Source organism: Sus scrofa, chromosome 7, assembly GCF_054392235.1.
Source record: "Sus scrofa isolate SSC_HxYL_T2T_F1_AM1 chromosome 7, Sscrofa_HxYL_maternal_Yorkshire_Landrace_v2.0, whole genome shotgun sequence".
NCBI lineage: Eukaryota > Metazoa > Chordata > Mammalia > Artiodactyla > Suidae > Sus > Sus scrofa.
In genome coordinates this window covers 59,690,070-59,713,830 of record NC_139389.1, presented here as the reverse complement: position 1 = coordinate 59,713,830, position 23,761 = coordinate 59,690,070, and the positions used below count along the sequence as shown (strand labels likewise).

Sequence of the window (23,761 nt, the reverse complement as noted above, 5' to 3'; positions counted from 1 at the left end):
TACACTCCTCCTGGTGGCCCTGAGCCCATTACAGGGAGCTCCCGATGATCAAGGTCTCAGAGCTCAAGGCCCAGTCATTGTGCCTGAGCCTCTCACGCTTTGTTCCCCAGGCTCTGGAGCGCGTTCTCAATCCTTGCTATCCAATTGCCGTGACTTGATGGCATCTGTCTTTCCCCTTTCCTGTCTCGTTTAGCCACTGACCCCAGACAGCAGCCTGTCAGTAAACCCAGAGCATGTGGCATGTGCTTTAACTCCAGGCTTTACTGCCTTTGTTTGGAGGTGCTTATGTGGAAGTTAGGAAAAAACTTGCAGGTGCCTCCAGATTCTCCCTGTCGCTCTTACTTGCTTCTCCCTGGTTCCTAGAAGCCCATCCCAACCAGTCAGGAACTTAGCCCTTGGATCCTAAATGTCTGCTGTGTCTCTTCCCTCCTGGGCACGTAGTCGCAGTTGCCTCCTTACTGCCTCGTCTGTTGCTGCCCTAAACTTAACTCCTGATCCTTCTGGGTTCAAGATCCTAGACACCTCTTCTGTTGTAACTTGGTAACCTTAAGAGTGACATGCCCATGGCAATCTGGGAACTAGTATTTTCCTTTTTTAATGAAATTTTTTTAATTAAAGTATGGTTGATTTACAATGTTATGCCAATTTCTGCTGTACAGCCCAGCGATTCCCTTGTACATATATGTCCATTCTTTTTTATATTCTTTTCCGTCTTGTTCTATCCAAGGAGATTGGACATAGCTCCCTGTGCTATACAGTAGGACCTTGTTGCTTATCCATTCTAAATGTAATCATTTGCATCTACTCACCCCAAACTCCCAGTCCATCTCACTCCCTCCCCTCTCCCCCTTGGCAACCACAAGTCAGGGAATGGGTGCTTCCCTGATGAGTCTGGAGAAACTCTCTAGAGATAGTCACTGGGATGCAAAAATGTTCCTCTGTTCAACTGCAGTTATAGATGCCTGGAACTTTCTAGGATGTGACTGCAAAATGCAACTCCCTCTACCACTCCTGAGCCACTGGACACTTGGGAGCTTTTTTTTTCATTGTAAGAGCAGAAATGAGCCCTCTGGTTGCTTGCGTACCCCCACATCTACTGTATTCATCTCAGGCTTTTAATTATTATGATCGCTAGAATTACTATTTCATCTAACACTCTGTCAACTCTCTTCCTGACCAAGAAGGCCCTCTCCAGATGGGAAACCATGGTAGGTATGTTGAGTCCTTGGAACCCAACAGACCACTTGGAGTTGCCCAAGGAAAATTGACGAGGTAAATTTTGATTCAGGTGGGAGAGTATATTAGACCTCATTTTTGGAGCCTGATGCTGAAATGTTACAATCTGCTCTGTTCCCAGTGCCCTTTAAGATGGGCCTACATGAAGTTCCCATCGTGGCGCAGTGAAAACGAATCCAACTAGGAACCACGAGGTTGCGGGTTCGATCCCTGGCCTCGCTCAGTGGATTAAGGAGATGGCGATGCTGTGGCTCTGGCTTAGGCCGGCAGCAACAACTCTGGCTAGACCCCTAGCTGGGACCCTCCATATGCCATGGGCCTATAAAGACCAAAAAGACGAAAGTAAATAAATAAGATGGGCCTACAGGAGTGATTTTCTGTTTTGTTTTGTTTTGTTTTTCTTGTGACAACTGTATTGAGATACAAAACATATACCACATGATTTATGTATTTAACGTGTACCATGTGACTTTTTTAGTATATTCACAAAGTTTTACAACCATTGTCACAATCAGTGTTAGAACACTTTGCTCCCAGAAGAACCCTGTCTGCTCAAACAATAACTCCCCATTTTCCTTCCAACCCTCATTTCCCCCCCAGAAGCAGCCTCTGGCAACTACTAATCTGCTCTCTGTTTAGTCTGACAATTTTTTTTCTTTTTACAGCCACATCTGTGGCATATGGAAATCCCCAGGCTAAGGGTTGAATCAGAGCTGCAGCTGCCAGCCTATACCACAGCCACTGAGCAAGGCCAGAAATTGAACCTACATCCTCATGGATATTAGTTGGGTTCTTAACACACTGAGATACAATGGGAACTCCTCTGGACATTTTATGTAAATGGAACCACACGAAGTGATCTTTTGTGACCGCCTTCTTTAATTCAGTATGTTTTCAAGGTTTATCCATGTTCTAGCATAGCTCAGTACTTCATTTCCTTTTACGGCTGAATACTATTCCACTGTATGGATATATCACATTTTATTTATCCATGCATCAGTTGGGATTGGGATTATTTGCATGTCTTGGGTTTTATGAATAATACTGCCCTGAACATTCAAGTACACACTTTTGTATGGACATATATTTCATTTCTCTAGGGTATAGACATAGGAGTAGTAGAATAACTTTGGATCCATTTAAAACATACAAGTTTTTGAGAAACTTGACTAATTGTGTTTATCCTTATTGGCACTGTGGACCTTCGGGCCCACCATGAGGCGAGAAGCACGTTGCACGTGTTAGACATGCATTGCACCATTCAGATGGTTGGTGAGAAGGGGCCATGTGCCTCCCGACATCCCCTTGTTGGTCTGGAACACATTTTACAAATTTTAACAATGCTCAGCTTGGTAGTCTTTCAACACTTGGTTAAATAGCAGGTTAGCCTTGTGAGAGTATATTGTATTGTCTAGTTCAGAATAATATCATCGGCTTACCAATCTTAAGGTTACCATAGGTGAAACCCCTGGGGGGAGGGAAGAAGTGTGATGTTGGGGGCAACATACCTACTACTGTATAAAATAGATGAGGAGTTCCCATTGTGGCACAGCGGAAACAAACCCGATTTATATCCATGAGGATGCAGGTTTGATCCCTGACCTCGCTCAGTGGGTTAAGGATCCAGCATTGCTGTGAGCTGTGATATAGGTTGCAGATGCTGCTTGGCTCTGGCATTGTTGCAGCTGTGGTATAGGCTGGCAGCTGTACCTCCGATTCCACCCCTAGCCTGGGAACTTCCATATGCTGCACCTGTGGCCCTAAAAAGCAAAAAAATAATAAAATAGATGATTATAGAGAACCTACTATATAGCACAGGAAAATCTACCCAATAGTTTGTAATAACCTATATGGGAAAAAAGAATGGGTATATGTATGACAGATTCACTTTGCTGTACACCTGAAATCAATACAACATTGTAAATCAACTATTTAATGAAATGAAATAATAATTGCATAATATCCATAATATGAGCCTTGGATATCCATTTACCCAAATTTTATAGTTGGGGAAGCTGAGGATTAAAGGCCATCTCATCATCCAAAATAGAAAACAAAGAGTTCCTGCTATGACACAGTGGGTTAAGAATTCGAATGCAGCAGCTCGAGTCACTGCAGAGGTGCGGGTTTGATCTCCATCCCAGTGTAGAAGGTTAAAAAAAAAGGATCCAGCATTGCTGCGGCTGTGGTGTAGACCGCAGCTGGTGCTTAGATTCAATACCTGGCCCAGGAACTTCCATATGCCATGAATGCAGCATAAAAATAAATAAATAAATAAAACAGAAAACTGGAGTTTCCATTGTGCTCAGTGGGTTAAGAACCCAACTAGTATCCATGAGGATGTGGGTTTGATCCCTGGCCTTGCTCAGTGGGTTAAGATTTCCAGCATTGCCTCAAGGTGTGGCATAGGTCTCAGATGCAGTTTGCATTTGGTGTGGCTGTGGCTGTGGCATAGGCCGGCAGTGGCAGCTCCGATTTGACCCCTAGCCTGGGAACTTCCATATGCCAGAGGTGCAGTCCTAAAGAAAAAAATAAAATAAAATAAAATAAAAAGAAGAAGAAAGAAAGAAAAAGAAAAAAGATAATGAAAAATTTAATTGTCACTCTTTAGAGAGGGTTGGTTGGGCTGTAAGTGCACATAATAAGCCTCCTAATTTTGCAAAAAGTAAAATTTCTTTATAAATACATAAGTAATTAAATTCTATAAAACTGGATAGCTTGGGCATGAAACCAAAATCCTTTAAAAATGCAGGAAACCTGCTCTGTGCTAGACTCCATGGCTCTGCCCTGGGTTCTGTGCCCTGGGTTCTATCAGGGTATGAAATGGAGACAGGGTCCTTGTCTTGATGAAGCATAGCTTTTGGTTATTTTTATTTTACTCTCTATTGCATCACTTAAAGGCAGTGATACTTAGCTCTCTGTGATCCATTTTAACGTGGTTTTAGAGGCTCACCCTCTACAAGTCCACTTATGTGTGGTTTGGAACATGGTTCTTTAACCTTTACCATGGATAAGGATGGGGAAAGTCTGCAATGACTGAAAAACCACAGGGAAGTAGAATTTACATAGGCAGATAGTTATTTCTTCAGCATTCCTATTTCTAGTAGAAAAATAACACATGAAAATTATAGATTTCCCAAAAGATAAACTTTTGGTCACATCCTGATATTGCGTATTTGTATATTCTAGCTTGCCTTGACATCATCATACAGGAAATAAGAGTAAATCAGTTTGTCCTAATTACTGATGCTTAAGAACCTTTAATAAGTCTGCATTGTACTGAGGTAGCAACAAATAATTCTTTTTTAATTCCAAAAGTATGAAGAATCCAGACGTATTCAATTTCCAGCTTCCAGAGTGTATGTATGTATGCAGCATTGTGTGTGTTTATGTGTGTGTGTGTGTGTGTGTGCGTGTGCGTGTGTGCGTGTGTGTGTGTGTGTGTGTGTGTGTGAGAGAGAGAGAGAGAGAGAGAGAGAGAGAGTGTATACATCCTGAAAGTTTGCTTACCTTTTTAATATCCTATGCTAAGGTTTTGTCATTTACTACATCAAAAATGATCTCCACCAAAGAAAGTTTTTCTTGTGTATCTTATATTATTTGTTGCAATTATGACCTTTCAGTTTTTCACTTTTGTATTTTCTAATAATATGGACTTTGAACTCTAGTTCTACCACTCCCTTTGGGCTAGCTCCTTAAGTTTGCAGAAGTTTATTTTTAGAATATGAGAAGAACCATACCTATTTCATGAGGGTTAATGAAAGAATTAAATATGATTCTTGAACAAAGTTGGAAAAGTTTTCTTTACAGTGCATTGAACCCACAACCTCATGGTTCCTAGTTGGAGTCATTAACAACTGAGCCATGACAGGAACTCCAAGAATATGATTAAAAAAAAAAAAAATCTGGGAGTTCCCATTTTGGCTCACTGTGTTAAGGAACGGATATTGTCTTTGTGAGGGTGCAGGTTTGATCCCTGGCCTCACTCAATGGAATAAGGATCCAGCATTGCTGAAAGCTGCAGCACAGGTTGCAGTTGCAGCTCAGATCTGGTGTTGCTGTGGCTGTGGTGTAGGCCTGCAGCTGTAGCTCTGATTCAGCCCCTGGCCTGGGAACTTCCATATGCTGCAGGTGTGGCCATAAAAAGAAAAAAAAATCTGACTACATTGCTGAACCCCTTAATGAATCTAATAGTTTTTGAGTTCATTCTTTTGAATTCTTCAAGTAAATAATCATTTACAATTAATGATACTTTTCTTTCTTTCTAATAGTTGTTGATCTTGTTTCAGTTTCACATCTTATTGCATTGTCTAGATTTTCAAGAACAGCAGTAAATAATCAGCTTACTTAAATAATGCCAGCCTTGCCATGGTCTTGACTATAGCAGGAATTGCTCTGTTGTTTCATTAAAAACACCCTACAAATATTTCTTGCATGTTTCTTTGTGCCAGGCACTGGCCTGGGTGATAGGGATTCAGGAATTCCTACCTTTGAAACTAAACATTAGTGGGGGCAATGTGTTAATATAATCACACACATCTATGTAAAGTTACAGATGGTTACAGCAGCTACAGAAGAAATATATGGTGCTATAAAAGCATATAATTGGAGGGACTTGACCCAATCAGAGAAGTCAAGGAAAGCTTCCATTAAGAACTGTTACTTGTACTTAAATCTGAAAGATGAGGAAATAATTAAACAAAATAGAGGTTAAAGAGGGTGGCACAAGGAATTCCCAGCAGAAAAAAGGATCATGTGGAAGGACCCTAGGAGGCAGGAAGGCACGCAGGACATTTCAGGAGTGAAGAAGTCAGGCACAGCTGGAGTACTGAGAAAGACGGGGTTTCATGTGAGGTCATGCTAGAGAGGAGTGTGGGGACCAGGCACTGAAGTGTTTACACATCATGTTGATTTGGATCTTTATTCCAAGATCAATGAGAAGCCATTCAAGTCATCAAAGTGGGAGTTTGATCAAATGTTTATTTATTTCAAAAAGGTTAGTCCAGTTGTATTGTCGAAAAGGGATGTGAAGGGATAATAACAGATGTAAGGGAGACCATCCAGGCAAGATCTTGTGCTGGAGTGGTGATGATGATGGAGATGGAAGAAGCAGATGTCTTTGACAGATGTTGAGAAGGTAAAAAGCTGTTGATTGGGTGGGGAAGGGGAAGTGAGGTGGCAGGTCTGAGCCCTAGGATTCTTTTCTGAGTCGAACAGGAGGTCGAGGTTGACAGATTCATTGTGGACACAGTGATTTTAAGATGCCTTTAGATTTCCAAATGGAGATGCTAAATGGGCAGTTGAATGTGTAACTCTGAAACGACATAGCGAGATCTAGACTGGAAATATACATTCATGATTCCTCTGTGTATGGAGAGAACTGAAGCCATGGGCATAGATGCCAATATTCAGGAAAAGAATACCTATGAGGCATGGAGGGTCTAAGAATGAGTTTTGAGGAAATTCAACATTCAATGGCATTGAGCCACACAGGTCAATGAAAAGAGGAGGTCAGTGAGGTAAGAGCAAAGCCAGAAGGGAGTGGTGTGGTGGACACCAACATTGGCTGTGTTGGGGGCATTGAGAGGTTAAGTGAGATGAACTGAGCATCAGCAGTGGGTTCAGCAAAGAGAAGTCACCAGTGACATACAGAGTCAGTTCGGTGGAGTGTTGAAGATGGAGTCAGACTTGGAAGGATGAAGGAAAAGTGATAGGTGATGACATGAAGATAAATAGAATAGATTATTTTGTGGCGAAAATTGTAATTAAAAAAAATAAATAAAGAGAGGGAAAAGGTCAGAAGAGGGAGATGATGGTCCAGGGAGAGCTGTGTAATGTCAGAGGGTCTCGGGTACATTTAAAAGTCATTGGACTTGGAGAATTGACTTGTGGTTGCCAAGGGGGAGGGGGAGGGAGTGGGGTGGATTGGGAGCTTGGGGTTAGTAGATGCAGACTATTGCCTTTGGAATGGATGAGCAATGGGATCCTGCTGTGCAGCACTGGGAACTCTGTCTGGTCACTTATGATGGAGCATGACAATGGGAGAAAAAAGAACATATACATGTATGTGCAATTGGGTCACCATGCTGTGCAGTAGAAAATTGACAGAACACTGTATACCAGCTATAATGGAAAAAAATAAAAATCATTATATAAAAATTATTTTTAAAAAGGCAATGAGAAAGCAACAGAATGAAAATGAAAGCTAAAGTAATCAACACATTTCCTAAGACAGTGGATGGGAATGAAACCCAAAGCCGGTTTGTCTTAAATAATTGGCAGGGCAGCTCCTACATGAAACTAGCACAGAGAAAGGCGAGGCTGGCTATGAAGGTAGTTGGGTTTATCTAGTTGCTTCCGATTGATGCATGTGAATATTTGTATGTGAATGATTTAATGGGTGAATGCACAGATGTTTGAAGTCACAATGTATTATTCTTTTATTATACTGTTGACTTAACCACAATGTGCTAGTATTTAATTTAGGATTTTGCATGTATAAATATGAGTGATATTGATGTATGTAGGTGGTGGGACATGGTGGGGTATAAGAATGCCTTCCTGTTAATGGGAAAGTGGGACTAAAAGTTGAATTGGCCCACTGTAGGCTCATTTGAACATACTCCCTATGGAGATGTGTTCCCGACATGGTACATTAGCAATCACTGTTTTGTTCTCTTCACATCCCTTCAAATTGTAACAAGCCTCTAGCTGTAGTTTCTTCCAGCTACTCTTGATATAATTGGTCACTTCCTCTCAGGCTCCAGTGATGTTTATGATGCCCTCCACAAGGCCAAATGGCTTTCAACAATCCTTAATTTTTACCAGCTGTCTCCCCAATTGGTTCCTAAAAAAACCTTCACTTATTTGGAATGCTATAAAACTTTCCATTTAACACCAAGAATGGAACTCCTCTGAGTCCACACTGTGTTATGTTTCTCCTTTTTTTCATTACCTGGGAGTTTATAGTAGTATTTACTCTATCATTTGGCTAATCGGCAGAGGGAAAATATATATGCCAACCGTTCTTTTCAAGATGGCCCTAGACTTGTATCTGTCATCCAGCACTGTATACGGCAACACTATATGAAGTAGGTCTGGTGTTTGTTTGTTTTTTTTCTTTTATAGACTTCATCATCAGGCTTACACTAGTTTTGTAAGATGAATTGGAGTTTTCTATACCTTTTATTAACCTTAAATAGTTCATATCGTAGATGTTATTGGTTTAAAAGAATTTGTTCCTCCAACTGTCCAAATTCAGTCCCCATTTTTCCCTGGGTGGGGGGCAATGGTGCAGAATTAGGGGGGAAGCATTGTGGCTGTGTCTTTAACATCATTTGTAGGTTTATACCCTGCTTATTGTTATATTCAGATCTTAATTTAAAAAAAATTTTGGCTGCACTCATGGCATGTGGAAGATCCTGGGCCAGGGATCAAACCTGCAGCACAGCAGTGACCTGAACCACAGCAGTGACAACACCAGATGCTTAACCCACTGCACCACAAGGGAACTCCTCAAGATCTTAATTTTTAAGTGAGTTCTAGAATTTAAATTTTCTTTTAAAAAAGTCATCCATTTCATAATGATATTAGCACTATCACCAAAAGTTGTTCATCTCAGGTCGTTTTAAGCCGTCTTTTTCTCTATCTCTCGCCCTCTTTTTTTTCCTTTTGCTATGAATAATGTGTAATCTAGTCATTCTTTTTGACCTAGGAGTTCTGTAGGAAATGACTTTTTAAAAAATTCTAACGTTTGGATTTAGAGGGTTTCATTGTTCATTATTCATTTACAGTTGCGCTCTGTTATGGTCAGAGAATGTTACTTGCATAATATTTGGCTTTTGGAAGTAAGTCCAGTTTTCTTTATAGACAAGTATAGGATCAGTGTGTGTTAATGTTCCACTGGTGCTTAAAAAGAGCTTATTACATCTATTGCTAGGGATCAAGGCTATTTTGTTACTAAATCAATGTTATTTTCTTATTCAAATAATTTTCCCACATTTATTTTACAATTTGATATAGTAAATGGTGGGTGGTACCTTGAAGGTTTTGACTTATAGGTTTTTTTTTTGTTGTTGTTCTGGGTATTTCTTGCTCTGTGTGTGTGTGTGTGTGTGTGTGTGTGTGTGTGTGTGTGTGTGTGAGATGTTATTTGGCATACTGCATCAGTCAAGATTTGTTTGCAAGAAACCCAACTCAAACTAACCTATTAGCTCATTTATTGGCTCTGCTTCCCCTCTTAAAGTCTGGGTTTTTACCCTTTAATTACTAATTCATTTCTGGATGTGGACTTTGGATACTTTTTTGCCAAAAAAAATAACCCTCTTATTATGACGCTGCAGAAGTTACACGTGAAGAAAAGGATGTTGCCTCGTGCTACCAAAGGGATTTATTAGAAAAATTACATTGGAATTTTAAAACTTGATTTATTTTGTGTCTTCTAAATGCATATTTGCAATTGCCACCCAGATTTTGTTACGTAAAAGATGAAGTAAACTTATTTTTATAATTTTTATATCTACTTTTGAAGATAACGGTTTGCTCTAACCTTCTGAAGTGAAAATGATGAAGTCATATTGCTGGTCCAGTATGTGGGATGGGAGATACTTTCGTGGCTGTTTTTGGGACTACCTTCTACCTCAATAAATATCCTAAGTCACCTATTCAACTTTTACATTCTTTTGAGTAAACTTTCTTTAAGGCACAAAAGTTGGTCACCAGGTGTTGTGAAATTCCATCAAAATGGTTAAAATGAGATAACTTTGATGTTTTCATGTCCACCCATTCACTCTCCAGTTCCAAAATGGTCTCTGAGTGTATTTTCGGAAGAATTTCAATTACAAATTAAAATATATGTGAAAGATAACTGAATTTTCCTCAGATTAAAAAGAAATGACACCTGCTAGAACATCTATGTCCCTGGAAAGTCACTAAGGAAATTTGACATTTGCAGGTGAAGACTTGAGTTGTGAAGTTGTAGCAGTGTCTCCTTGTATTTCATGCTAGCCAGTGTTTATTTAAAAAAAAAAAAAAAGGAAGATGCATGGACATTTAAGACTGAATCCTGTCATGGCCAAGAGCATAAGATTACAGCTGAAGAAAGCAGAAGAAAATTTAGTGGAATAGAACTGAATATCACAAATATATATATACTTTTGGCCCTTACTGCCTTCTGCAAAATACTGTAAAATGGTTGAATTGAAACATGGCATTTGGAAAAAAGAACCACAATCTTGTAACATAATGGAACACACATTCTTGCATGAAACTGAATACATTTGCATATTTCAAATAGCACAGACAGTTGCTATTAAAATTTTTATTTGATTTTTTTCATCCAAAGGTTGATTTATATTTTGTTCAGTTCTGATTTCCCAAAGATTCTGTTTGTCTCAACTGACAAAAAATAGTGGTCGAGACATGGACTTCAGGGTCAGACAGACCTGTTTGGCCTCCAAGGAAAAATGTGCCTGTGAACATTCATGTTTGAACAAGGAGCAGTCATTGCTTTGGGAAGCCAGTCAACTGAATTGCCTTTTGTTTTGTTTTTTTCTTTTAAAAAATTTTTTTGTAATTCTTATTTCCCCAATACAATTTTTTTTTCTGCTATACAGCATGGTGACCTAGTTACACATACATGTATACATTCTATTTTCTCACATTTTGGAATCTCTAGAGCACAAAAGAAAGACCACTGAATGAATCAGGAGGTGAGAAACCTAATTTTTAGTTTTGAATCTACCTTTTTTTTTTTTTGCTGTCTTAATTTCTCTCTCAACTGTGCCCTTGTTATTTAATTAATAAAATGGAGATAACGATACCCTTCTTTTGACCTCATGAGATTACACTGGGCTCAAATAATGTATTTGTACACTGCAAAGCACTTTCACAATGGGAGGCCTTGCTGATGTTTTTACTAGTAATAGAAATATTACCAATTATAGTATAGTGAACAGAAACTCAAGCTATAATGAAAATTTTAATAAGGGCCATACCTCAAACTTAGCACATAGGGGAATTCCCATTGTGGCTCAGTGGAGATGAGTCTGACTAGTAGTATCCATGAGGTTGCGGGTTCGATCCCTGGCCTCTCTCAGCAAGTTAAGGATCTGGCATTGCCGTGAGCTGTGGTGTAGGTCACAGATGTGGCTTAGATCCCACATTGCTGTGACTGTGGTGTAGGCCTGCAGCTGCAGCTCCAATTTGATCTCTAGGCTGGGCACCTCCATATGCCACAGGTGTGGCTCTAAAAAGGAAAAAAAAAACTTAGCACATGATATAGAGGGCAATGATATAGAGAAAGTGTTATTCTTCAGGAGCTGATATGAAAATTCCTCTTAGGGAAATTGTTGTGTATGTTTAGGAGGAAGATTTTGAAGTTTCATTGGAGGGAACTCCTCAAACATACCTTTGAGGACATTTGGAATGCAGATCAGACTGAAGGTGGTTGGGGAGTCGGGGGGTGCTCCTTAGTGTCTCAAAGTAAGACTATACTAGAGAGGCTGGGCTCAAAAGGTGACTGAGACAATGTCAGAAACTGAGAGACTTTCAAAAAGGCCAAGTTGTTTGTACCATGTGTACCTGGAAATGCAGCCTGCAGCCACACAATACAGTCCAAAGGGCAGTGACTTGGCCGAGAAGTTCCAAGACCCTATTTTCCTTTTTCCCACAGGAAGCTATTCTGAATCATTTGCCTTTTGTCTCTTTCCAACCTCCAGGCCGTCAAGAAGCCATTGCAGTGTGCCTGCACATCCAGACCCAGCAGACGGTCAATGACACCTTGTGTGACACGGTCCATCGCCCTCCAGCCATGAGCCAGGCTTGTAACACGGAACCCTGCCCACCCAGGTATGTGCTGTCTCGGTCCCCAGGACACACTCTCTGGATGTTAACACCCTCTTCCATGGAGGAACACGCTTGTGCATTGAGACTGGCGGGGGTCACCCAAAGTGGATCAGCCTGGCCTGCTTCAGGGCTCCCTCGTCTCTGTTCATGTCATGCCCCAGCCAGATTCGTATTAGGAGGCACACATACTGCCATGTGAGCAGTATGCTTAGCCTGACTTTTGTTTGTCTCAACCATGAAAGACACGAAGTGGCCTGCCTCAGGCAAAACCATGAGGTCTGCGGTTTCCTTCTCATTCTCCTCCCTGTCTCCTCCAGGGCATGTCTTTGCCTAAAGCAGCATCAAAGAGCACAGGATCTGAGATCGAGTTGGCCCTGGTACACAGCATGTGCTCAGTCTGTTGAATGACTTGGTCATCATTTGAATGACTGAGTGATCTCCTCCGTGTTACCTAGAACTCAGACCAGTGTCTTCTTACCCTTCCCACTGACTTGCTTTAGATCTGATCATGGGATGTAATGTGACAGGCCCCAAAGAGTAGGTGAGATGGACTTATTTTTGGTCGCCTTGGTCTGAAAGGTTGACTTTTTTTTTTTTTTTAATCTTTTTAGGGCCACATTCGAGGTACATGGAGGTTCCCAGATTAGGGGTCAAACTGAGCCATGGCTGCCAGCCTGCACCACAGCCACAGCAATGTGGGATCCAAGCCTCATCTGAAACCTACACCACAGCTCATGGCAACAGCAGATCCTTAACCCACTGAGAGAGGCCAGGGATCGAACCTGCATCCTCATGGAAGTTAGATTCACTTCCACTGAGCCACAATGGGAACTCCTTAAAGGTTGACTTTAAAAGTTAATCTGCTTCCTTACTCAAGTCCTTATAAGATGCTGGAAATTTTTATCATCAGGAAAGAGATTTCTCCCATGTTCCTCTATCCCTGGGTGTTGCTGGCGACAGAGGATTATAACTCGGCATCGCTGACTTCTCACAGAAGGCCTTCCCAAATCCAGCCCCCAGTTTTTTTCCTTTTCTCTTTACCTTTATCATCTTAACCTCTCTTCTGTGATAAGAATCAGTGGCCAAATATTTAGAGCCCATTCTCAATCATCTCCTCTCTCTCTTTTCCGGATTCTCTTTCCTGCCTCTAAGTAATTACATCACCCATCTAATGAGGGACTTTGATTCACTAATGGTGAGTTTAGTTATGTCTGGAACCCCAAGTAATTGAGAAAGGTTATTGTGTCCTCTGCCATACTGGAATAAGGATAGGTTTTTATGTGCATTCAGGAAATGAGTTGTGCTTCTGGAATTCTCTTGATCCTTCTGATTTTCATTCCATGAGGTGTGCTGACTCTGAGGAAGAAACTCCTGCCTTAGTGGTCTGAGGATGGTGAGGTGGAAGATCAAATAGTGAGGGCTTCCTAGAGATCCAGCCTCTGCATCCTGGAGAGGCGCCCCTTCCTTGTTGAGTCTTGGTCTCCAACCTGCACAGCCTTGAGAGAAGATCAGCTCAGTGTGTGCTTTATCCTTGGGGAGACCACTCCTGCAGTGAGCCAGGCACAGGGGTTTACATCCATTACTATCTTTCTGACCTAAGGAAATAGGGGGAATGTCTTGACTTGTGTTAGAACCACCTCGCTGTGCTTAGTTGAGATGAGGCGGTAAAGATCTACGGACTCACATGGGTGGACTAGGCCCAGGAACAGCATAGGGAGATCTGCTTCCCTGGACCTCCCACTTCCACCCATGTTCCTCTATCCCTGGGTGTTGCTGGTGACAGAAGATCATAACTCGGCATCGCTGACTTCTCACAGAAGGCCTTCCCAAATCCAGCCCCCAGTTTTTTTCCTTTTCTCTTTACCTTTGACTCTGGCATTCAGGTTTACTGAATGCCAGAGTCATCCATACAAGAATACTAGCAGAAAATTGCAAAAGACACCATCCAATAGGAGACAATTGCAAAAGAGACCATCCAATAGGAGACAATTGCAAAAGAGACCATCCAATAGGAGACAATTGCAAAAGAGACCATCCAATAGGAGTATTACGAAGGTTTGATGTAACTTGGGGTCACGATGCCCACTTTGTCAAGTCTGTCCCAAGCCTTCCAAAACATCGGGTATATGGAGAGTAGTATATATCTATTTGGAGCATCCCTTTTATCTTTAGAGAAATTGCACTCGTGTTAAGTACCAAAAAAAAAAAAAAAAAAAAAAAAAAAACCCTTAGGACTCCAAATTACTTATCTAGGTTTCTCAGTTTTTTCTTATTCTACTCTTGGAACCACTGGCTCCGACATTTTTGGAAAAGCCAGAATTTCTCTTGCCCTCCCCTGCCACATCCCTTCTTCGAGGCTATGTAAGATGGAAACTGCCTGTCTGAACCAGGGTAAGGGACAAGGGAAATCCAGGAGGTGAAAAACATAGTTTAATGTCTCAGTGTATTTTTCCCATGAAACTGGAATCATGTTCTATGTTGTTTTGTGAACTGGTTCCTTAAACTTGAGTCTTGGGATGGAGTAGGAAGAGTTAAGCAAACCAAAACAGAAGTATGTATATTGCTTAAATTATAATACATGCTATAAAGAAACATAGACAATCTCAGGAACCAGAATGACATGAGGACCTAGGATAGATTGGTGGGGGCTGAGGATTGGGTGCAGGTGGTCAGAGGAAGCCTCTCTGAGGAAGTTCTCTGCAAGTAGAGACATAAAAGATGAGTGGAAGTTGGCCAGGAGAAGTGTAGAGGAAGAAGTGTTTATTTATTAACATAAACTAAACTGTTAGTCTGGTGCCATTTCAATCTCCATGTAATCCTGGGCAATGAAAAAAAGGGACTCTAATTTTATGATAAATGGTGGGAGATGTATGATTTGGACTCAGTCTGGAAAAATTAAATTAAAAATTATAGAATCAAGGTATTTATCGTATGAATCCTTTTTTGGAGTGGATTCACACTAAGGGGATTTTTCTGGCTTCACTTCTCCACCAGAAACATGGACATGGCCTTCTAGACAGTGTACTTCACAATGTTTTGTAAATCTCTCCTATCCCGTCCTATCTGCCTTGATTCAGATGTGTTTTGGCTGAATGGTTTCTCAGTTTCTAAACAAACTCCTGCCTCTGTATCTCCTGCTCTGATCCACATGCACGCAGGTGGCTCTGAAAGATCCTTGTAAATTTCACAGTGACTGTGTGGCACTGTTTCTCCCACGGAAAACCCTCCAGTGACTTCCCTTTACCTGTGGAAAGTCAACATTCTTTACTTTGGCTCATGCGTTTGTCTCCTTGGGCTGCCATAACCAAGTACCCCAAGCTGAGTGGCTTAAACAGCGGAGGATTATTGTCCCACAGACCTGGAGACTAGATGTCCCTTGTCAAGGTGTTTGGGCTATGAGGGCAAACCTGATCTGTGCTTCTCTCTAACTGCTGGTAGCCACAAGTGGCCCCTAGCCTGTGGGTGGCATTCTCCCTGTGTTTTCACACCATCTTCCTTCTGTGTGTCTCTGCATCAAAAGTTCCCCTTTTTATAAGGTCACCACTCATAATGGGACCCACTCCAGTCACCTCATTTTGCTTTGATCATCAGCAAAGATCCTTCCAAGTAAGATCACATTCATAGGTACTAGCGTTGGGGCTGCAACATCTTTTTCAGGGAAACAGTTCAACCTATAAAGTCCTTTGTGACCCTGATTTTAGGTTCTTAAACTATAATTCCTGTCAGGACCACCCTCACCACACACACACACACACACACACACACACACACACACACACACACACACACACACACACACACACACACACAGAGGCAGGCACTCACCCTGAGGAACTTGCCCAGCAGCCACACTAAATTATTCACTATGGAGTTCCTGTCCTGGCTCAGTGGTTAAAAAACCTGACTAGCATCATGAGAACCCAAGTTCAATCCCTAGCCTCGCTCAGTGGGTTAAGGATCTGGCGCGTTGCCATGAGCTGTGGTGTAGGTTGCAGACATGGCTCAGATCCTGCGTTGTTGTGGCTGTGATGTAGATCGGCAGCTACAGCTCCGATTGCACCCCCAGCTTGGGAACCTCCATATATCATGGGTGTGGCCCTAAAAAAAGACAAAAATAATAATAGTAATAATAATAATAATAAATTATTCACTATGATCCATGCTCCTCCTGCTCACTCATGCCTTCTAGACCTTTGCACATCAGGGGCTCTCTTCTCACAGGTATAATGAAGTCCAACAATGTGAAATGAGATCCTAACCTTAGTCACCTGGTAGGGGGTAAGTCTTAATAGTCCAAAGAGAAGTGGGAATAGGTCAAGGACATGGACTGGAGCCTTAGTTCTACATCCACCAAGGAATCTCAGGCACGTCCCTTAGCTCTCTGGGCCTAGTTTCCTAATTGAGTAATGATGAAAAGTGCTAGACTTTAAGCTCACTGAGATCCCTTTCAGCTCCTGTCTTTCATTGTTGAGTAGTGCTTTCAGGTTGCACTTGCCACTCATGTCTCCAGGACTCTGCCTAGTCTTTTTGCAGTTATCCTCATGTCTACTCGTGTGTTGTTTGAAATGTTCAGGGTTTGCTTTAGTTCTAAGAACAACAGCCTTTGCTTGACCTGCCCAGGAAACCAAGGCAGGGTTGAGTTTGGTTTGCAGTGCTGTCCCTCCTTTGTTCATCAAATCAGGGCCAGATTGAACAACAAGCTGTTTCTCTAGGCTGCTGAAGGAAGCATGCTGGTTTATTCACACACCAGCCTATCGGCAGGATCCCTTCCCCTCATCATTCAGCCTCAGCAAGACGTCTTGCACATTATCTTCTTCAGCAGCGTCTTTCTTGTCCACAGAAATTTCAAGCTGGGAAGAATACACAATGTCTTGGCCCCTTTGCAAAATTAAGGGTCTGTTTTTCTGTGAAGAGAAACACTATTCCTCATTTCAAAGTTGCAAACTTAATAAACTTTTTGAAGGTTGAGAGTTATATTGGAAAAAAACCAGCAGAGACAAAGGGTTGATGCCAAAATAAAGGTAAGTTTACAAAAATGTCTTAGGTTCTAGAAACCAGCAGGAATAACAGGACCAGGGTGTTGCACAATATTTTCCGTACAAATATTTACTGACTCCAAGGGCAATAGCAGTAAAATATCACCCCAGGGTGAAACTTACCAGTGAGAGTGGGTTGGACAGTCGGTAGATCTTTATTTACCCAAAGGCAAATGTATTTGATGTATTAGCCTGAACTCTCCAAGGTGGGGTGTTGTATGTTTATTTGCTCTTAAGGGGTTACGCCCATCGGTCTGTCCTATAACTGCTGAATCTCTGCTATTATTGGAGTTTGCTTTTTCCAGGAGAGTGCCAGCAGTTCATAGAAACATGCAGAGTTACATAATGGTCCAACTAGTCCAAGAAGAGCCTCCTTCTATGACAGGATTCAACACAGCTAGACAGGGAAGTCAGAAAGCAATAAGGCAAGAATGTGTCCCTGTACCAACTCGAACTTACCCAATCCTTGAATTTAAAAAAAAAATGTATTTAGTTCATGTCTGCCTATGAGAAATTGTTACCCATTTCTTGAATAAAAATTGTTCCATTTCCAGTCCCTTATGCCACTAATTGATCCTTTTAGTTATATACTTGCTTAGAAGATTTATCATCCCAAAGTCACTCCAAAGAAGTTATATACTGAAGCTGAACTGTGCAACCAAAGCCTTCTAATTATTTAGCCATGTAGCCTGAATGTCATCAAAGGTTGACTTGTATATCTATTTTTGGTGATACCCATCCCCTCTGAAGCTACTAGAAATTTAGATGTTAAGAGACTAATCAATAAGTTAACTAATTAATATACTTCTCATGAAGATGGTGTTTTAATTTCACATTCTGATCCAGATACAGATCAGTGAAAGCTATAGTATAAAAAACGGAGACAAGATAACCAGGGAAACATCAAGAAAATAGCTACCTAGGCTAGGAAAGGAGCAGAAGTGGGAAGTGGTGAGTGAAACCGCTCCTGTGGTTCTTCTGGGCTTTATCCCCAAAGTGGTTGGGGTAGACGAGAGTTCAGATCCTACAGCTAGCAGAAACTGAACATCCTTCTTTTAGTTCATGGTAAAGGACCTGTGTTCTTTGCTTCTTCATGAAAGAAAGCAAAAAACAGCTTCTGCTGATCACTACCTGAAGCCATTGTTTACCTGAGACTGCTCACCTGTGGAGATGGAAGACAGGCTCAAATAGAGCCCTGGGACCAGATGCAGCCCCACATTACCTGTTAGCTTAGTGGTTGGATTGTCCATGTCCTTATAGTGCCGCATTGTCCATAGAAGACCTGGTTGTAGACTGGAGACCCTGGAGCACTAGATGGAGGCAAACAAAACTGTAGTCAGAAAGGGATCAGAGACAGAGAAAAGGGGGTGGAAGGAGAGAAAAACCCCTTCAAATCAAGCCTGCACAATAAATCCCAAACCACATGAAAAAATATAGTACTAGGGAGGTTACCCACAGATCGAACAGTTGAAAGGTGAATTTACTCCAGATGAAATTAAAATATAAGAACAATATAAAATACTTAGTTTAAAGTATCTGAAAAATACTTTAAGTATTATTGGTATCTTTGAAGAAATAATAATCTCCATATAAAGAGCTAGAGATTTTGAGATAGAAATAGGCAAGAATGTGGTAAGATTAAGTGTGTATTATAAAGAACTCATTAGAAAACCAAGAAATTTTTAAAAAGTCAATGAAATAAAAGAATGAACTATAGGAAATTGAAGAAAGAATTGGTGACTTGAAAATAATGCTGAGGAAGACAAATGAATCAAACCATAGAAGGCTGGCAATTTGGGGAAAAGGACGTGAAGAGATGTGGAAATAATGGCAGAGAAGCAAGATATTAGATGAATTGTTTACAAAAACTTACGGAAAAAAATACTCCTAGTATCAAGAAATGAAAAAAAAAATTCCCACTTTGATACATAATAATGAGACTGCAGAGAATCAAAGATGATAAGAAATCTTAAAAGCCCCAAAACATGAAAGACAGATTAACCACAAAGTACTTATTAGCAACTGGAGTTTCCAGGAAACAAAGGAGTCTTTAAAGTACTCAGGGAAAGTCACGATCAACTCAGAGCTAAGCTTGCTCACATTTCAAGTCATGTGAATGTGGATGTCTGTTTTTAAGCCTTGTCGTAGACTAGATATCCTGAATGCCCTCCTGCTAAAATCTCCTAAAATACTAGATGAAATATGCAAAAATAACTTGAAATGTAGAACTAAGCTTGTAAGAAAGTGAGGAAAATCCCCAGCAGCCCAAACCTAGAGTTAAAGTTAGGGCCCCCATGGGGACAGCTACCAGTAACCCTTTATACAAGAGTGGGGTTTATATTCATCTGACTATGTGATTTGAAAAATTAATTCACATTGATTTTGACAGAGGTAATGCAAATTCTGTGCAGAGGAATGATGTGTCTTCAACCTGGAACTTAACATTCCCACAAAGACCTCATAGGCATCACCCCATTAAAAAAAAAAAAACAAACTCATGAGTACACATGGGAGAGTTACTGGGGAATCAGATACACAGAGCATCATTTGGGATGATCAGACACAGAATATAAACTAAGTTTTTAAATATACTTAAAGGTATAAGACAGGAAATGAAAAACTAAGTTAGAAACAACAAACTAGCAAAAGTACCTGGACAACTTTTTAAATTTTATCTTATTAAAGTATAATTGATTTTCAGTGTTGTGTCAATTTCTGCTGTACAGCATAGTGACCCAGTCATATATATATATATATATATATATATATATATATATATATATATACACTTTCTTTTTTTCATACTTCTTCCATCATGTTCTATCCTAAGAGACTGAATATAGTTCCCTGTGCTGTATAGTAGGGCCCTCATTGCTTATCCATTCTAATGGTAATAGTGTGCATCCACTAACCCCAAACTATCCATTCACTCCACTTCCTCCCCACTCCCCCCTTGGGAACCAAAAGCCTGTTCTCTATGTCCATGAGTGTGTTTTGTAGATAGGTATATTTGTGCCATATTTTATATTACACATATAAGTGATATCATGTGACATTTGTCTTTCTCTTTCTGACTTATTTCACTTAGTATGATAACCTCTAGTTGCATCTATGTTGCTGCAAATGGCATTATTTTGTTCTTTGTTATGGTTGTGTAGTATTCCATTGTATATATTTACCACATCTTCTTAATCCATTAATCTGTCAATGGACATTTAGTTTGTTTCCATGTTTTGGCTATTGTGAATAGTACTGCGATGAACATAGGGGTGCATGTATCTTTTCGAATGAAAGGTTTTTTTTTTCTTTTTCTTTTTAGGGGTACACCTGTGGCATATGGAAGTTCCCAGGCTAGAGGTCCAATCAGAGCTGCAGTTGCTGGCCTACACCACAGCCACAGCAGCGGCAAATCTAAGCCACATCTGTGACCTATGCTGCAGCTTGCAGCAATGCTGTATCTTTAACCCATTAAACAAGGCCAGGGATCTAACCCACATCTTCTTGGATATCAGTCAGGTTCTTAACCTGCTGAGCCACATTGGGAACTCAAAAAAGTTTTTCTTTTTATTTTAAAGAACCAAATATTAGATTGAACCATATAAAACAAATTTTATTGGTCAAAAATGGTCAAGTATTGGCAATTTCATATGGTTCAACCTAATAGGATATCTGGAAGTTAAATATAAAATCATTTTAAATGTAAAATGTCAGTGTTCATTGACATTTGAACATTGTGGAATGGGACCAACAGGTAAAGTAGAAGAGAGATCTGAAGAAATTACCTGGAATAAAGCAGGGAGCAAATGAAAAAAAAGTAAAATATGCAATAGAGGTAAGAAATAAAGAGGGTATATTGAAAAGGTATAGCATATATCTAAATAGGGCCATAGGAAAAAATAGCAGGTAGTATGCAAAGGATAAAGGCTGAGACTATTTCAGAATCAATGAACCATGAATCCTGGAGAATCTGGAGTCACAACAAATCCCAAGCAGGAAAAAAAAAAAAAACCACCCCTAGATATGTGGTTGAAAAGCCTTGGAACTCTAAAGGTAAGGAAGATACCTTGAAAGAAAACTGAGAGAAGAGATCTACAAGAGGAACAATGAAAACTGACAGTATTAGCAATAATGGAATATTAGCTTCGGGTGGCTCAGAGAAAATAACTGTCAGCCTGGAACTGCATACTTAGTGAAAAAATATTTCAAAGGTGAAACAAGGATATTTTCAGATTGTATCGGGAGGGTCACGGCCTTACAAGTGAGGCATTAAATGAGTTAGCATATGTAAAGTACTCTAAAAAGAACTTGGCACATACTAAGTGATCAATGAATATTAATTACTATTATATTAGATATTCTAGGTGAGCATAACCAGGAGACTTCACTATCAGCAAACTTTCACTTAAAGATAATTTTAAAAGAATGCATTCGTTAAGCAGAAATCTGATCCTAAAGGGACAGTCTAAGATGCAAGGATAAGTAACAACAGAGTACCCTGTAAAAATAGTTAATCTAAAAAAGAAGCAGAGTTCCTGTCATGGCTCAGTGGTTAACGAACCTGACTAGCATCTGTGAGGATGTGGGTTCCATCCCTGGCCTCTCGCTCAGTGGGTTAAGGATCTGGCGTTGCCATGAGCTGTGGTGTAGGTCACAGATACAGCTCAGATCCCACATTTCTGTGGCTGTGGCGTAGGTCAGGGGCGACAGCTCCAATTCAACTCCTAACCTAGGAACCTCCATACACCACCAGTGTGGTCCTAAAAGACAAAAAGACAATCAATCAATCAATCAATAAATAAATACATGCAAAAATAAACAAATATCACTGACTGTGCAGTCAATAATAATACCTGATTTATGGGTTTGAAATAGGTATTGGGCAGCAAAGCCTTGTAAAACTGGATCAGAGGTTGATTGGAGTTAAAGTGTTTTAAGCCCCTTGTATTGTTTGCGAAGATGGAAATAATTTTATTAACTCTAGAGATGTTAAATAAAACAGGCCCTTTAAAATGCCAAAGGTAACTCTAAGAATGAAAGCTATCAGAGGAGAAAATAAAGTAAAAATATGTCAAACTCGACCAAGCCCACCAAAAAAAAAAAAAAAAAAAGGAATAATTAAAATAAGTATGGAAAGTCAGGAAAAAACAGAATTCTAAACAACAGTAACAGATGAGAATAGTTTAAGAAGCCTTTTCATTTAGATCATGAAAAAGAATGGAGGTACCAAAGAACTCTAGCCTTTGTTATCAACACTTATAGTGATATATACTAAAACTTAAGGGTAAATGCTAAATGAATATAAATGCTAGTTTATATATTTGTCTTTTTGCATGTTAATTGAATTTGTAAAATTTCTAAAATTAAAAAATAATCTAAAACTTACATCTCTTTATATTCGTCAGGGCTCTTTGGTACAAAGAGTATAAATTAATTCTGGCTAACTTAACCACTGAAATTGAATTTACTGGAAAGATATGAAGTAGCCCAGAAGAATGACAGAGAGGCTAGAGAATGGGGTTCATAAAAGTGGCAAAAACCAAGGGAGGTTAGACTCAAGGAAAACACAGCTACAGTTATATCTGAGGTCATGTCTGGGCACTTGTGGCCATAACCAGCCCTAGGCATTTTACGATGATGTGCCCATCAATGCCTGATCCTATATAAGACCTTCTCTCAGTGGTAGTCCAGTGCTGGTCACATCTGACTTCATGACTTTGTGGATCATATAGTGTCCACTTATGATGAGCAGCTTAAGTCGTATGCTCATCTCTTGGATCATGGTTGTATGTTTCACTGTAGATGCTTAATTATCTGAAAAGTCCCAAATTAAGCAGGAACTTTCTTAAAAGGAGCTTTGATATACTATAAAGAAGTAAATTTTATGGTATGTAAGCCTTATCTCACTAAAACTATTATTTAAAAAAGGAGCATTGCATGCCTAAGATAGTTAATAATTTACTGTGGTTCCATTTTCATTTTTGTTTTCCCTGGAGTTGATAATTGCCTTCTTTGTCTTCTTCTTCTTCGTCTTCTTCTTCTTCGTCTTCTTCTTCCTTCGTGTTCGTCTTCATCTTCGTCTTCTTCTTCTCCTTCTCCTTCTCATTATTATTATTATTATTATTTTGCTTGCATAGCTTTTAGGATCCCATTATTAATCTATTCTAAAAAGTGCAATTATCCTCTCAATGCATTCAACTCCTTCACATACTCTGTTTCATCATTTTCTTGGGGATATCCCTGTTGGAGCCTTCCATCTTCCTGCTCCAAATTGGACTGGTTGCTCCCCAGGCTTGCTGAACAGCTTTTGCCTTCTTTTATCCTCATCTCGAGGGTTCCTTGAATTTCTGTTACATTGGATTCTCCATTTTCCACATTTCATGACCCATGTTTTCCTCTCTCAGGTTACTCATTACTTTTTGTTGGAGCACATTAGTCCCAAGAAAGCTGGGAATGATTTTTTTTTGCTCTTGAATGTCTGAAAATGTCTTTTTCTACTTTAATACTTTGGCTAGATATAGATTTCAAGGTTGCAAATCATTTTCCCTCAAAAAAAATTTTTAAGCATTATTCCATTCATTCAATTCTAACACTGGGTTACACTATTGAGAAATATCTTGACACTTAGATCGCCCATCCTTTGTAAT

The 23,761-nt window shown here is 40.1% G+C and overlaps 1 protein-coding gene across 2 annotated transcripts in view; it reads left to right on the top strand.

The window, feature by feature from the left end:
- The window catches only part of ADAMTSL3 (ADAMTS like 3), a 357,638-nt gene that overhangs the window by 236,550 nt on the left and 97,327 nt on the right, over window positions 1-23,761 (top strand). For both annotated transcript variants that reach the window (XM_021098873.2, XM_021098874.2), the window contains exon 17: window positions 11,955-12,084. In XM_021098873.2, coding sequence (XP_020954532.1) covers window positions 11,955-12,084 — 130 coding nt within the window. The remainder of the gene's footprint in view (window positions 1-11,954; window positions 12,085-23,761) is intronic.